The 13,339-nt window shown below is 40.7% G+C and overlaps 2 protein-coding genes across 8 annotated transcripts in view; one reads left to right on the forward strand and one right to left on the reverse strand.

Annotated features, from left to right (window-relative positions):
* Nucleotides 1–13,339, reverse strand: part of MED12L (mediator complex subunit 12L) — a 177,710-nt gene that overhangs the window by 115,836 nt on the left and 48,535 nt on the right. For 6 of the 7 annotated variants that reach the window (XR_015700795.1, XM_087740803.1, XM_087740802.1 and 3 more), the window contains 5 exons: nucleotides 11,173–11,304; nucleotides 9,681–9,807; nucleotides 7,372–7,586; nucleotides 6,128–6,232; nucleotides 4,930–5,106 (listed from right to left, as the gene is read on the reverse strand). Coding sequence is in view for 6 of the 7 variants with exons in the window: in XM_087740803.1 (XP_087596929.1) it covers nucleotides 4,930–5,106; nucleotides 6,128–6,232; nucleotides 7,372–7,586; nucleotides 9,681–9,807; nucleotides 11,173–11,304 (756 nt within the window). In the remaining variant the exon portion in view is untranslated. The remainder of the gene's footprint in view (nucleotides 1–4,929; nucleotides 5,107–6,127; nucleotides 6,233–7,371; nucleotides 7,587–9,680; nucleotides 9,808–11,172; nucleotides 11,305–13,339) is intronic. The other variant, XM_087740804.1, reaches the window with a different exon arrangement.
* GPR171 (G protein-coupled receptor 171) lies at nucleotides 564–3,705 on the forward strand. Its single transcript, XM_087740815.1, has 2 exons — nucleotides 564–676; nucleotides 2,125–3,705. Exon 2 carries the CDS (start codon nucleotides 2,174–2,176, stop codon nucleotides 3,149–3,151), a length of 978 nt encoding a protein of 325 aa, XP_087596941.1. The 5' UTR covers nucleotides 564–676; nucleotides 2,125–2,173; the 3' UTR covers nucleotides 3,152–3,705.

The following is a 13,339-nucleotide window of genomic DNA, read 5'->3' on the forward strand; positions in this document are numbered from 1 at the left end:
ATCTTTACATACGTGTACACATAATAAACGTTTAAACTTAAATCTTCAGGCTTGAAGTTAGGAGGAGGAATTGCACTGCCTTCAGGTCCGCTAGGTATCAACCAGTTTACAGAACTATTCACCATCGCTGTCAGTTCGCTGATGTGGACAGGTCAAGCAATGCTGACCATCTTTCCTCCACAAAAATGTATCTTGAATGGCAATAATTGTAATAATCCACGCTACTGGCCACATCGACATGTCTAACTCGGCTCTTTCGCAGCCGTTTTTCTCCTCATCGTTCTCTATTTCGTCCTACACAGCACCGAGTGCCTGAGGAGCAGCTCGCCGCCGCGCTGCACGGGACAGAGCGTGCAGAAGGGCACTGCCCTCGGCGTGCCTCCCGCCCAGCCGCCAGCTCCTGCGCGAGCAAAAGGAAAAAGAGGTCTCTCTGGGCTGTTCCGTGAACACTTCGATTTTTCTGTCACGTCTCTTTTAGGTAACTTCTATGTGGTTTAGTTATTTAAATGCTGGTTTTAACTGCGTCAATCAGCACATTTGAAAACCACAGGCACGTTTCAAAAAGAACAGCAGACTCAGCCAGAGGTAAGGACTAACACACTGCGAGAGCAGTCGCCGACAGACCTCAGACCTTTGCAGACTAATGCTCAGAAGACCCCAGAGACCACTAAGACAGGTACGTGCTTTTAGTCTTTGTTCCAGCCTATCTAGATCTACGTAAATATACAGCCTGAAATATTAACTGTGCCAAACTCATAGAAAGTCAGGCTCAAATCTTTGGCAAAACAGCCTTTGCTTTGCCTGTAGTCAGCGTTACCTGGCTGCAGTCATGCTGTATCCTTGGAGGCTCCAGTTCCAGCAGTATCTCAGGGCTCAGTTTGCCGGGCTGCCTCTTCACCCTATGGAGGGCGAGCGGGGCTGCACCGTGCCCCAGCGCAGGAAGCTCTCACCACCTCAGGACCGCGGCAGCAAGCCCAGCACCTCCGACAGCGCTGCTTGCTCCTCACCTACACTGCACGTACCCAAACTTAATGCAACTCAGTTAGATGTTTTCAGGACAATAGAGACCACCTGCAGAAAGCCAACTGCAACAAACAATCTGCTTTTTCCCCCATTTTAGATCACTGGAGTATCCGCAATCATTTTGGTTTACAAATTACGCAAATCTGGATACATATTTTACAGCAGAAAATACATGTGCAGATGCAGTAGTTCTCTTATATTCTACATTAAAATTAGGAACAATATAATGAAATAAAAAAGTGTTGCAGTCTGATGCTGTTCAAGACATAAATGTATTGTTTTTCATTCCAAGAAATTCTAATGAATGTGCCTCCTTTCCCAGACATTCTATGCAGCAGTCTGACAGCATAGCAAGCAAATAAACAAAAAGCCCCCTCATTCATGGAGTAGTATATTTAGTTAAAATACGACCAAAATTTTCTACTTTTCTTCCCTATAATTTCTAGTGAAGCCTAAAAAGGAAGTGAGCAAAATTATTTAATAGCGGCTTCTTTCAAAACGTGCTTTTTCTAAAGGCTTCATAAAAATACGTGATTAATTTATCCTCTGTTCAAGCAGGAAGACAGAGCAGTTTGCAAAAACTTAGGACTGATTAGAACTATTTGCTCATCTATCTGACATATCCGCATATTGGTTTGACAGTGCATGAACTTCAAAATTCCTAATACATATTTATAGGACAAGACTGCTACAAATATTACCCTTTTTTTAGGCATAGTTTCAATTGTTCAACAGTTATAAAGTTTTAGTCTGACCATTATTAACCAGATGCTTAATCTTAAACAGATTCAAACCTTTTTCTTTGGTGTTTTGGTTCGGGGGGATGTTGAACCAAACATTCACCCAAAAAGACTGCTCTAGTGGAAAAGTTTCTCAGAAGTCTATATGCTTTCAAAACCAAATCCTAATACATTTCCAAACGTTTCCGACATGAGAACAAAGCCCTCTTGAATATCTGTGAAGCAGCATTAGAAGAGAGAAAAATTATTTCTTCCCAATTGCATTTTTTCCATGAAATTAATCAAACAAAATTCTCAGAGAATAACTACTGTTGCTCGGGAAAAGTTGATCTCATTGATATCATCTTGGTTCTTTTTGTAGGTTCTTGGTATCTCCTAGCAGCAAAACCAGCTTGCACAAGAATTTTACAATGTCAAGCAATGTTTCACAATGCCATGTTGGTAATGAAATGGAACCTTTTACCTATTTTTACTACTTGATTTTTCTTATGGGATTTATTGGAAGTTGTTTCGCACTATGGGCATTCACACAAAAAGATCAGAAACAGAAATGTGTGAGCATCTACTTAATTAACCTCTTAACAGCAGATTTTTTGTTGACTTTGGCGTTGCCAGTAAAGATTATTGTTGACCTAGGAGTTGCATCCTGGAAACTAAAAATATTCCACTGTCAAGTTACAGCCTGTTTCATCTACCTGAACATGTATTTATCAATTATATTTTTGGGATTTGTAAGCATGGATCGTTGCCTTCAGCTAACACACAGTTATAAGATCTACCGCATTCAAGGGCCTGGATTTGCCAAGATGTTGTCTGCAGTCGTATGGACGATGGTTCTCCTTGTAACAGTGCCTAACATGGCTATTCCAATAAAAAACATTGAAGAAAGACCTGGTGTAGGATGCATCGATTTCAAAACAAAGTTTGGAAGAGACTGGCACGTGTTTACTAATTTCATATGCACAGCAATATTCCTGAATTTTTCAGCTGTGATACTGATTTCCAATTTCCTTGCTGTTAGACAACTCTACCGAAACAAATACAGCGAGAGTTACGCAAATGTGAAGAAAACCCTCGTCAACATACTGCTCGTAACTGCAAGCTACCTGCTGTGTTTTGTTCCATACCACATTGTTCGTATCCCCTACACTTTGAGCCAAACTGATACCATAACCAGCTGCTCTCTGAAACAAGCTCTCTTTAAAGCTAAAGAATCTACCTTGCTGTTTGCAGTATCAAACCTCTGTTTTGACCCTATTCTCTATTACCATCTTTCCAAATCGTTCAGGCTGAAATTTACTGAGACTTTTGCAGCACCCAAAGAGGAAAAGGTTTTCGGTGACAAAGAGGTACAACACAGAAGTGACCAGCAGATGCAACAGGACTGATTCTAAAAGGCATCAGAAGAGTGCGCAAATCTGCAGTATAAACAGTCGTTGAGCAACTGCAAGCATGGCTACCATGGTCAACAACATTCCTGCTGAATCATAAGCCCAAGCAGAAGGAAAAAACTTGAACAATACCGATTGCCTTGTTATACGTTCACATAGTAGGTCTGAACTAGCAGAATGTTCGATAATTCCTTTGAGAAATAGTTCAATGTACCAGTGATGCCTTACCAGGGATCAGCTACGCTTAAGAATACATGTTCAGACAGACTCAAACATACCTCATAATTATTTAAGGTAAACACCTGAACTCACGTTTTCTAAGTTAAATATTGCATGTGTACTATATTAAATGACTTGGTGCAATCAAGTGAAGAGATTATTTAATAGCAGTTCTTCAGCTGCAAAGTTTTCACATGAAAAATAAACCCAAAAGCATTTTAGAGAGCATTATTTACTCCAGAAAGTGATTTTAAGCTGCATTGATTAAAAATTATTGTATCTGCTTACATCACACCTGCAGTTTTTATAAATAAATTTCTTGTTCTTGCCAAGTTCCATTGCCTTTCCTTGCTGCTGCTTCAATGAATACAGAAAAAGCTAACATGTTATTACAGAAAATTCAAGGAAATTTTAAAATTAAGATAAAGGGTAAATATAAATATCCAGTGTGTTCTCTTTGCTTGTTTTTTTTAATAAAAAATTATAAAACAGCAACTAAGTTTATTAATATTCTAATTTACAATTACTTCCAAAAATAACGCGTATGTAGAATAACCAATAACCAAAATTTAAAAATCAATTTGCGCAGGCAAAATCCAGCTACCTGGATTAGCTCCATCTGTAAATCAAAAATATTTCAGAAACAAAACCAAATCAAGTTATCTTTTTTCTAATCCTTAAAATGGGCAAAAATACGAATCAAACTTTAAGCAAGCATTCAAAACTGTCCTGAACAGAAATAGCTCATTCAGTATTCTCACAACAATTCACCTGCAATAAATCAGAACCCAAACTTTGTGGAGTACGAAGCTTAAAGCAAAGAAAACTGTGGCTGTCGCATCATACTCTCACACGACACTTCCTGGATTGACAGGATTTAATATTGTTAAAAAGTTAACGTTGTTTAAAAAAAAAGAAAAAAATTCTCGAATAGATACATTCCAGTTCAAGACTTGTTCAATATTTGTGCCCTTTTTGCAGCATGGTAGAAAACATGAGAAGTCATCTGAATGAGGGCTTGGGATCTGGAATATTATTCATGGGGCTTTCTTCAGTTCCCATGAGCCTACAAACACAACAAGAGCAGCAGCCAAAAATCCACGCTAGAAACAGCGAGGAGTGGGTGGCAGAAAATAACACAATTCTGTCCCTTACATTTCAGAACTATTTCTTTCAGGTATTTTGGTATTCATCCATCTGTCCAACTACAATATCAAATTTTCTATTTAGCAAACTTTTATTAGACCCTGGAACATGGTCGTTTTATTGTGGTGCCTATCTCCTTAACCTGAGTAAGTCAACACACATGATTATCTCTCTTATGCATTCTTCCAGCTAACCCCCTTTCGATAAAACAAAGATGCCCGTGAGCTGCACTAAAGCCACCCCACAGCGTGTGCACGGTGGCAGCAACAGCGTCACACGAACCAGCCGGGAGCCCTCGGGCAGAGGTCACACAGCCCAGCTCTCTTCAGACAGTGAACTTTTCTTCCTTTAAATGCTTTGCTGTCACATCAGGCAGTACCGTTACGCACACAAGTACAGAGGTCACTCACCAGAGGTATAGGGAAATGTGTCGCGTATTGCAAATGGCGAAGGAGGTCGTAATTGGATGGAAAAATCAGTTCTCTCAGTCTTTCCCTCTTGACTGACTTCTCGCTGGTAACTGAAATTCTTCTGTCTAAAGAAGAGTTCACATTCTCACAAGACTCCCCAGGCATTGGAGAAAAAATCTAAGTCATGTAAAACAAACGTTTAAGGTAAGTGTAACCTCTAGCTTTCAAAATTCAGCAATTGCATTCAGAGACACCATTTTATTCTTGCTTACAGTTACTTTTTAAACATCTGATGTTTTTCAAAGATAGACAAAGCAAGGGCAATCGTAATCAAGCCTGAAATTTAAGATACATATACACATTATATCTCTATGCATATCTCCATTGTTATTAGACAAGTTTTAAACTAGCGGTATTCAGTCGGGAAAAAAAGCATTACGATTCAGAGCAATCTCCACACTTCTTATGCTGCTGTGACACAGAAACTGCAATGAGATAGTCCAGTGATTGAGGGAAAATAATGAAAAGGGTGAAGTGAGAGGTGACAAGAGACACTGTAGGCAGGCATGGATATGCTTGAAACAACCAATATGAAGCATGTCAGGCAGAAACAGGGGTCCCAATATCCTGCAAGTAGATCTGCACTGATAGGTCTGGGCACGGGAGTCCATGCGGATGCAGAATGAGGACCAGTCCAAAGGAAGAAACTAGGAGATTCAAGAGTAATGCAGAATCAGGCTAACAGTAAGGAAAAAGAGAGAGGGGGAAACAGATTTGGAAGACGGAGCCAAAACATAGAACAGTCACTTGAAAAGCAAACGGTATCAATGGGGTTCCTCAATATCAAAGAAGTGGGTAGATCTGCACATTTATTCATGCTTAACCGTAATACACAGCACTCTGAATATGCTGGGGGCAAGGGGGAGGAAGGGAAGGAGGGAGAGAGGAGCGTGCATGCGAGTGTGCAGGTGGCCAACTAGGGGAAGCAGAGAAGAGCAGTAAGCTGTCATACAGCAGAGATGCACAGAAAGGAGGCGATGGACTGACACGGAAGGTGGCAGGGACTGGATGCCAAAGGACATCGGCTGTTGATGGAAGAAGCAAGGTGGTGCTAGGGGCATGGAGAGACAACCAGTGGCAACAGCAGGCAGCAGACACAGGCATCAAAGGCATGCAGAAAATCGAAAGTTAAACCTACTGGAAATTCCGAACCAAAATCTGCCTTAAAGTCACTCTTGTCTACATCATCAAAAATACTAGCGGTTCCTGAGTCAATGCCCATATGTTCCATAATACTATGATCCTAATAATTGCCAGAGAGAAAAACAAATATCAGTCACATTTTATTGAAGATCCATTTAACTTATCACAGGTAAACCCAAGCACTCCACCTATTTAAGGATTAAGAAAAAAGTACCGATGGTAAGAAGTTTTCAGATACTGACTTTTAAATCTTTATGATAAGCCTTAATTCACAAAAGTATTTCTCAAGCCTAAATCCACAAAAGCATGGAAAAGGGGGAAACAAAACTTTATGGTATACCCCCGTGAGCAATTCTGCTCCAGGGACACCTACAGACCAGGAAGCTGACTCTTGTGACTTCCGAAGGTTTATTTCCTACTTTGTTGTACCATGAAAGGCAACTTGTAGAAACCCTCTGTATTTCAGGGCAAATTTGGGCATGAGACCGACGTAAGAGATATAAAAAAAAAAAAGAAGTAAAAAGAAATATAAGAGGATGCTTCAGCTGCCCACAGGCTCCACATGGACTGTGCAGCAGAAAAACAGGCTACATCACATGAGTACAAACATGGCCCGCAGTCTCGAGTTTAAAATTGCCTTCCTCTTGCACTAGTTTTAGAAAAGGTTACGAGCTCCTCATCTGATGGAAGACTCAGGATTGCACCTGGACCGTGAACATACGAGTCATGAGGTTTGGCTTCACAGTCTTCAGTCGGTGGCTGCGTAGCACATACTAAGCTCCTGATCGTTTGCGAGCCAATTACGAGGCTGCGCATCACTCACTCCCGCACTGTGCCAGCATGCCCCACGCTACACAGAGGACGTGGGGATTACTCCAGGCTCCCCACTGACTCCTCCTGCTTAAAGCTTTCCCTTCTCTTCATTGAAGCACATCTGCAAGTAAGTTTTTCCACTGGTACATTTAGAAGTCTACATTGTACCTTTTTGTTTGTCCTGAGTTATTTAGATAACCAGACAACTGTCAGTTCAGTATATTTGCACCAAAACTGCAATATTTACAGCTATATACAAGAATGAAGCTAATGGATCACTTTCAGTCTTCTCAAAGAGAGAGAAAGAGACAAGCAGACACAGATTAAAAGCTTTATATCTCATATCTGAAATACCAACACTTTGATGAAAATCTACATTTAACGAAACAGAGTACCAAACATGGGAGAAATAGCATGAAGTGTTACCTCCAGTTTCACATCATGATCCTTAGAGTAGTGTTCATCCACAGTTTCCCCATTAGGTGAGCGTGGTCTAGTAGTTGCAGTGATTGACAAGTCTCCGCGTGATATTAAAGTGCACATGTATGCATCATGGGAGAAAACATCATGCCGAGTGAATTCAGAAAAAAGCAGCACCAAATTCACAAACTCTATCTTCTCATGGTCACTATTTGGGTCAGCTATCCAAAAAAAAGAAAAAAAAGTTGGACTGTAGTTTCAACTTATAAACAGATAAAAATTAGAAAAAATAGATAATTTTGGGTTTCAGCTATCCAAATTGCAAACCCCAGCAAATTAATTTTAAAGACCTACTCAAATGCCTCAGGCATCCTGCACAGGTTTCTCTTTGTCTCCACAGAACAAACCATTTCCCATCTAATTTGCATGGTTTTGCTTTGCTGTCAGCTCCAGACACGGGACAGACTCGAGACAGCAATGGATTCCAGAGCATCCTACCACATACACATCTGCCCCAGTTGCGGGGGTGGGGGTGGGGGGGTGTCAGCAGTTCAGCATAATGTTCAAACACTACTAAAAATTAAAAAGAGGGGGGAAGAGGGCGAGGGCATTCATTGTGTGAAGAAAAATTAAAGCTGAAGCTTTGGATCATAACAGACCATCCAATGGTTGTCCCTTCCTCCCAAATTATATTACTATAGTAAATGCTACTGTCTTATCTATAGTACTTTTGTATTCATAACAGAAAACCTTTTAAAATATTTTCAAAGAACTCAAGATCTCTGCATGCCAGGCCTCCAAGATGTAAAAGCAATATTTTATTAAAGCTTGATAGTGTAATGTATTTTATCTATTAAACTTGCTCACGCACATCAGGAAAAGTTTATTAAAATAAATGCATGTTATTTTGCCAGTGCCAAAGCAAAGCCTAGAGAAATACAACATATAAAATTTTGTTATTAAGTTTTCATTTGTCACAGCTGTATTTAATTTGACTTGGTCTGTACCACAGAAAGGTTTGCAACATTGCAGTTAACAGAAAATAGCTTTATACAACGCCAACTCTATTGGGCAACAAAACCTCCAGCTACAGAACTACCAAATCCAAACCATCAATATTTATTTAAAAGCAAATTATGCTTTACAAGTTCAAATTAGTTCAATATATAACACTATTCCTATTTAGAAATTCTCATTACACTGCAGCAGGGAAGCTGTAACAGTAAGCCCAAGAGCCCACCAGTTCAGGGTCAGAACTCTTCTCTGCAGCCCCCAGGTCCCATTCATCCACAGCTGCCCGCCGGGACCCACCCCTCAAAAGCAAGGCGTGCAGACTGGGTGCTGTGTGGAGGAGCATCATAAAACACACGCTTGCAGACCAGGTGATCTGCTCTCCTTCAAAATACAGCGGTTACATGCTTTTCATTTTCGGAGACACAGAAGCTCAATTACTGTAAAAATAATACAATACCATAAAACTTGTCCAATGCTTGAAAATGCCAAAGAATATTTCAAGCAAGGAAAACATTCCCCAGCTGCTCTCCCTACGCTGCCTCACAGAGCTCCCCGGGTGAAGAAGGACGATACCGCATTTGAAACAAGCACATCAGAAACACAAGTCTAAATAACACAAATAGTTTGGATGGTTTATTAAAACTAGGGTCACCACTGGCACAAAAATAGAGCACTGCCAATACCTCGGAGTCTGTAACAAATTTTTAAGAAGTTTCTCCTTTTTCGGATGTTTAGAGTTTTCAGTATCATGTTTCAAACCACTTAAAATCCCCTTTACTTTAAGGGCACCAGGAAAAAAAAAAAAAATGCACTAACTAGCAGTACTTAAGATACCAGAAAAACGAGCTACAATATCAAGCAGTTTTATTAGACCAAGACATTTCATAGAGCAACCTACGATGAACAAAGATCCTTTTTGCAATCCACCTATATGTCAGCTAACAGCTTTCGATTTTAACACTTCTGTGTAATTTCCAAGTCAGTCACTTCGAATGTGGATGTGTCAAAAAGAGGCAAGGGTTTGATGTTAAATATGCATAGAGTGCAAGTAATTTCTCCAAATCTCTTACAGCTTAAACAGAAATAAACATAGTTTCTGCCAATTTTCCTTTTGTGAAAAGAATCACAGAAAGATCCTATAACAAGGCAGGAGATTTCAAAAAAAAATGTGCATATGAAAATGGAGCAGGTAATCACAGAAACTGTGAAACGCTCGCTACAGCAAAACAGTAACTTCAGCAGCCAGACAGCAGACCAGTTGCTTCTGACCTACTTTGGAATACAAATTAGTTAATACTCACATAATGAGGGAGCCTGTGTATCTAAAAACCTTAGCAGGACATTCTGAAAAACAGGAAGACTGGAACCTGTCAAGGAGGCTGAAGACAGGGATTCTTTTTCGTCTAGGACTTCAGATTCACCACATCTCTGCACAGTTAAACAAATAAATAAAAGCATATATCTACACACAAATGCATATAATATTCCCACAATTTGTATCTGAGGCAACCATATGTGTGATTGTTTCCTACCTCTTCATAAAATCCAGACTTGCTCTAGAACGACAGGTTTTTCCCATTACCTAGTTTGGTTATTTCTAAGGTGTTTTATTTAATCATTTTGGATTACTTATTGAAAAGGAATGTGAGAGACACGTACCATCATCTGCAATGACACTATTTCATATAAAAGCAAAAATTTAAGATACAGAACTTCCAGGACCAGTGTGAATAGAAAAGGTAACTCCTCTTGTTTGTGTAAATTACACTAAATATAATAATAACCAGAGCAAACATCTCTGCTTTGAGTGGATTTAATGGCGAGTGAGAAAGAAACAATACAGTAAGCACCCTTTCCCCTAATTAATGGTTTGTGGTGAGGAGCGGACAAAGCAGAGAGGCTTTGGAAAGTGAAAGTCTTTTTGCATCTCACTGTACATCTGTCTGCACAGATGCACTTCTGAGAGTGCTCTCATCTGCCTGTCCCCACACCCAGGCTGAACAGATATCACACATCGCTTTCCTGGGGACCCTTTTTTCTAAGGGAAAAAAAACCTAAACAGAACACCCATCCAGTAAAAACTGCCTGCCAGCGCTGCACAGATGCAGGTGAGGCCAAGGCAGCAGTGCTCCGGGCTACGGGGAGTACCACTGGTCCAGAAAGCTGCAGCAAGGCTGCAGTGAACACACTGCCTCTCTTTAATCCTCACTACAGAGTAGATTTAGTATTACTGACGTTTCAAGAAGTGGCAGCTTATGCAAGCTGGAGTAGGATCATTTGCCACAGCAGACAGACAACAGTTTACATCAAACATCCTGCTTCTCCAGTGAAACGTTTCATTTCCCCTGAAAACAAAGGAGTTCCGCAGAATGCAAGATTTAAAGTTTGGATCTTAGTTTTGGAACCTTCCCAGAGTCCCCCACCAGCTGAACAGCCCTGCCCCACCGGCCAGACCCACACCCCTCTTTTTAAGGGACTCCAGTTACTGTGGCACCCTTTTATTTGGACAAGTAGATAACAGAAGCAAAGCACTTCAAACAAACAGACATAAATCAGCTAACACATCATTCTGAGTTAGGCTGCAATTTCTTCTTATTTTAAATAGAAGGCTTTTTCATTTTAAGTTTATCTAGAATTTAAAAACTGTAAATTGATGACAAAAATCCCCAGTGCTCCAAATGCTATCAAACTTACTTGTTTTGTAATGAGTAGAGACTGAAGTGATGTTTCCTTAGAAATATCTTACTTTTTAAGCATACTGTTCACACTATTCTAGAAGGAGAAATAACTTACTTCTGCTTCAATTTCTGCTTGCCTCTTCTCCAGGAGTTTGGCTACAGCCATGGCCCTGTGCTTACCGGACCTTTTACAGCTCACAGCCCATTCACAAAGCAGCGTTACGACAGCTTCGTCGTTTGGGGCTACCTGTTCAGTGCAAGAACAAAGACAGAAAACCATTTCACGCACACAGCCAACAGGCTTATTTCTGAGCCAACAGCTTGCAGCAACCGATGTTCTAGGGGATGAAGACAAAAGCTGGTTTTTGTTCTCTAGTACTGACAGATGCACACGTTTGCTTTATTCGTAGTGTTTTCAAATGAAATACGATCTGGAAGCCAAAGAGGGAAATCTCAGTTTTCACACTGCTGATACTCAAATCAAAATTTTCCTTTATCATAACGTTGCTTCACAAAAACAGAAAAGGGTGATCTGCTTTATGAGCAAGAGAAACAGGAAAAGCATACCACACAGAGCCTCTCAACCCAATTAACCACACAGAATTTACGCTTTCCTTACATTAACTCTTACAAACCTCCTTCATCTGTTTCCAGACCATTACTTACATCCCACTGACGCATTAACAAAGCAAAAACCCCCTAACCTCTAAAGATGTATCTATCAGATAACCAAGGTCAAAAGACTCCCAAAAAGCTCAATTTATTTCTGACCTAACACAGGCATTTTTCAGAAGCAGTACATGTCTTTAGAAAATCTGTATTTACAGAATAGCAATGGGATATAGTACGCTTGTATCTATTGAGTGTTCACCCAATCTCTGTTTCCACTAACCACCCACATTTTTGAAGTATTTTTTTCTTTTGTGCTACTGAACTGGACCTGCTGAACTTCCTCACTCCTGCCCAAGCTGGCTACCATCTCTGAACGCTTAAACATTAAGACCAACCTGCAAATTAAGCAGATGTGATTCTTCTTCTTTCCCCAAGATGAGCAGAAACTACACTTGCAAGTAAACATTAGAAGGGCTAGAGTCAAGCACGACACCCTCAAAAAGCGAATACTTTTTTCAGAATGAGTAGGAATTACAGACCCACAACCATGAAAGTTACTGCTTCAAAGCTATCCCAATCGTCCTCCTCAAAAAATACAAAAAACCAACGGTATGCTAAACAAGCCCAGTGCATACGTGCATATGCATCACACAGAGAAGTTTCCTGTAAATATGCTTCAACGGGCGAGCAAGAAACACTAAATGACTAGGGGCGGGGGGAGTGGAGGGAAGAGGGGAAAACGCTTTTCTCTTACCCAAATGAAGTGACATGGTAACGTCACCAGTGTTGCAGTTAGATGCAGTCAGCTAACAACAGAAGTACGGATACTATATATTTTTTTTAGGCAATGCAGAACACCTAAAAGAGTCTGACTTTCACACTGAATTCTTTCCCTTTCTGCTAACAAGAGAAACCATACCAACAAAAAACCCAAGTGCTTCTGCATCTCCAGCAGGAGACACCAACTCAGAGCTCAGGCAAAACACATCAGGTCACCCGTTCCCTGAAGCTGTGCCCGCGCTGCATCGCATCCTATGGCATCCCAGGGACGGCAACGCAGGACCTCCCTCGCCCTCCTTCTTACAGGGAATGGCACCTCTCACAGAAGGGCTGAGCAGCTTATCTTCTCAACCAAGGAGCAGGTAAGGCTCCTACAACCGAACCCCTTCAGAAAAGTAAAGAAGGAAAGCCTTGGAGAGGTGAGGCAATGGGGCACTAATGCCAAAGTCAGAGCTCGCTGTGGTGGGGCAAACAGAGAGAGGGAAATCCTGGCAAGAGACATTTAAAGGAAGACTTACATGGGGTACTTCTGAAGGAAAAAGTGGTTATAAAAGTGTTCCTACATGCTTTTGTTCTGGCCTAAAGAAAAGGGCTTAGGTTGTTTTGGAAAATGTCAAATCGTAGAAGAAGAAAGCCAATTTTTTGGCTTTCAATTATTTTCCACTTGAGAGAAATGAGGGTGCTTTTCCTCCAAGGAATACGCATGGTGTACAAACATTGCCAGCGTGCAGACAGACACTGAGGCATACATATGCACATGCACGTGTACAAATATTTCCTTCAGACACTGCCTGAGATACTAAGCCAAGAATATCAGCCTGTTACTCAACTGTCCTCAGAGCTATGCTCAGCTCTACTTAGCACTGAGAAAAGCAAAACCACTGAAGCCT

Source organism: Nipponia nippon, unplaced genomic scaffold (assembly GCF_047370975.1).
Source record: "Nipponia nippon isolate SJK-2023a ecotype South Korea unplaced genomic scaffold, ASM4737097v1 scaffold_7, whole genome shotgun sequence".
NCBI lineage: Eukaryota > Metazoa > Chordata > Aves > Pelecaniformes > Threskiornithidae > Nipponia > Nipponia nippon.

Excerpts from the sequence above, each read along its gene's own strand:
- GPR171 (XM_087740815.1), top strand. The coding sequence starts at position 2,174 with ATGTCAAGCAATGTTTCACAATGCCATGTTGGTAATGAAATGGAACCT.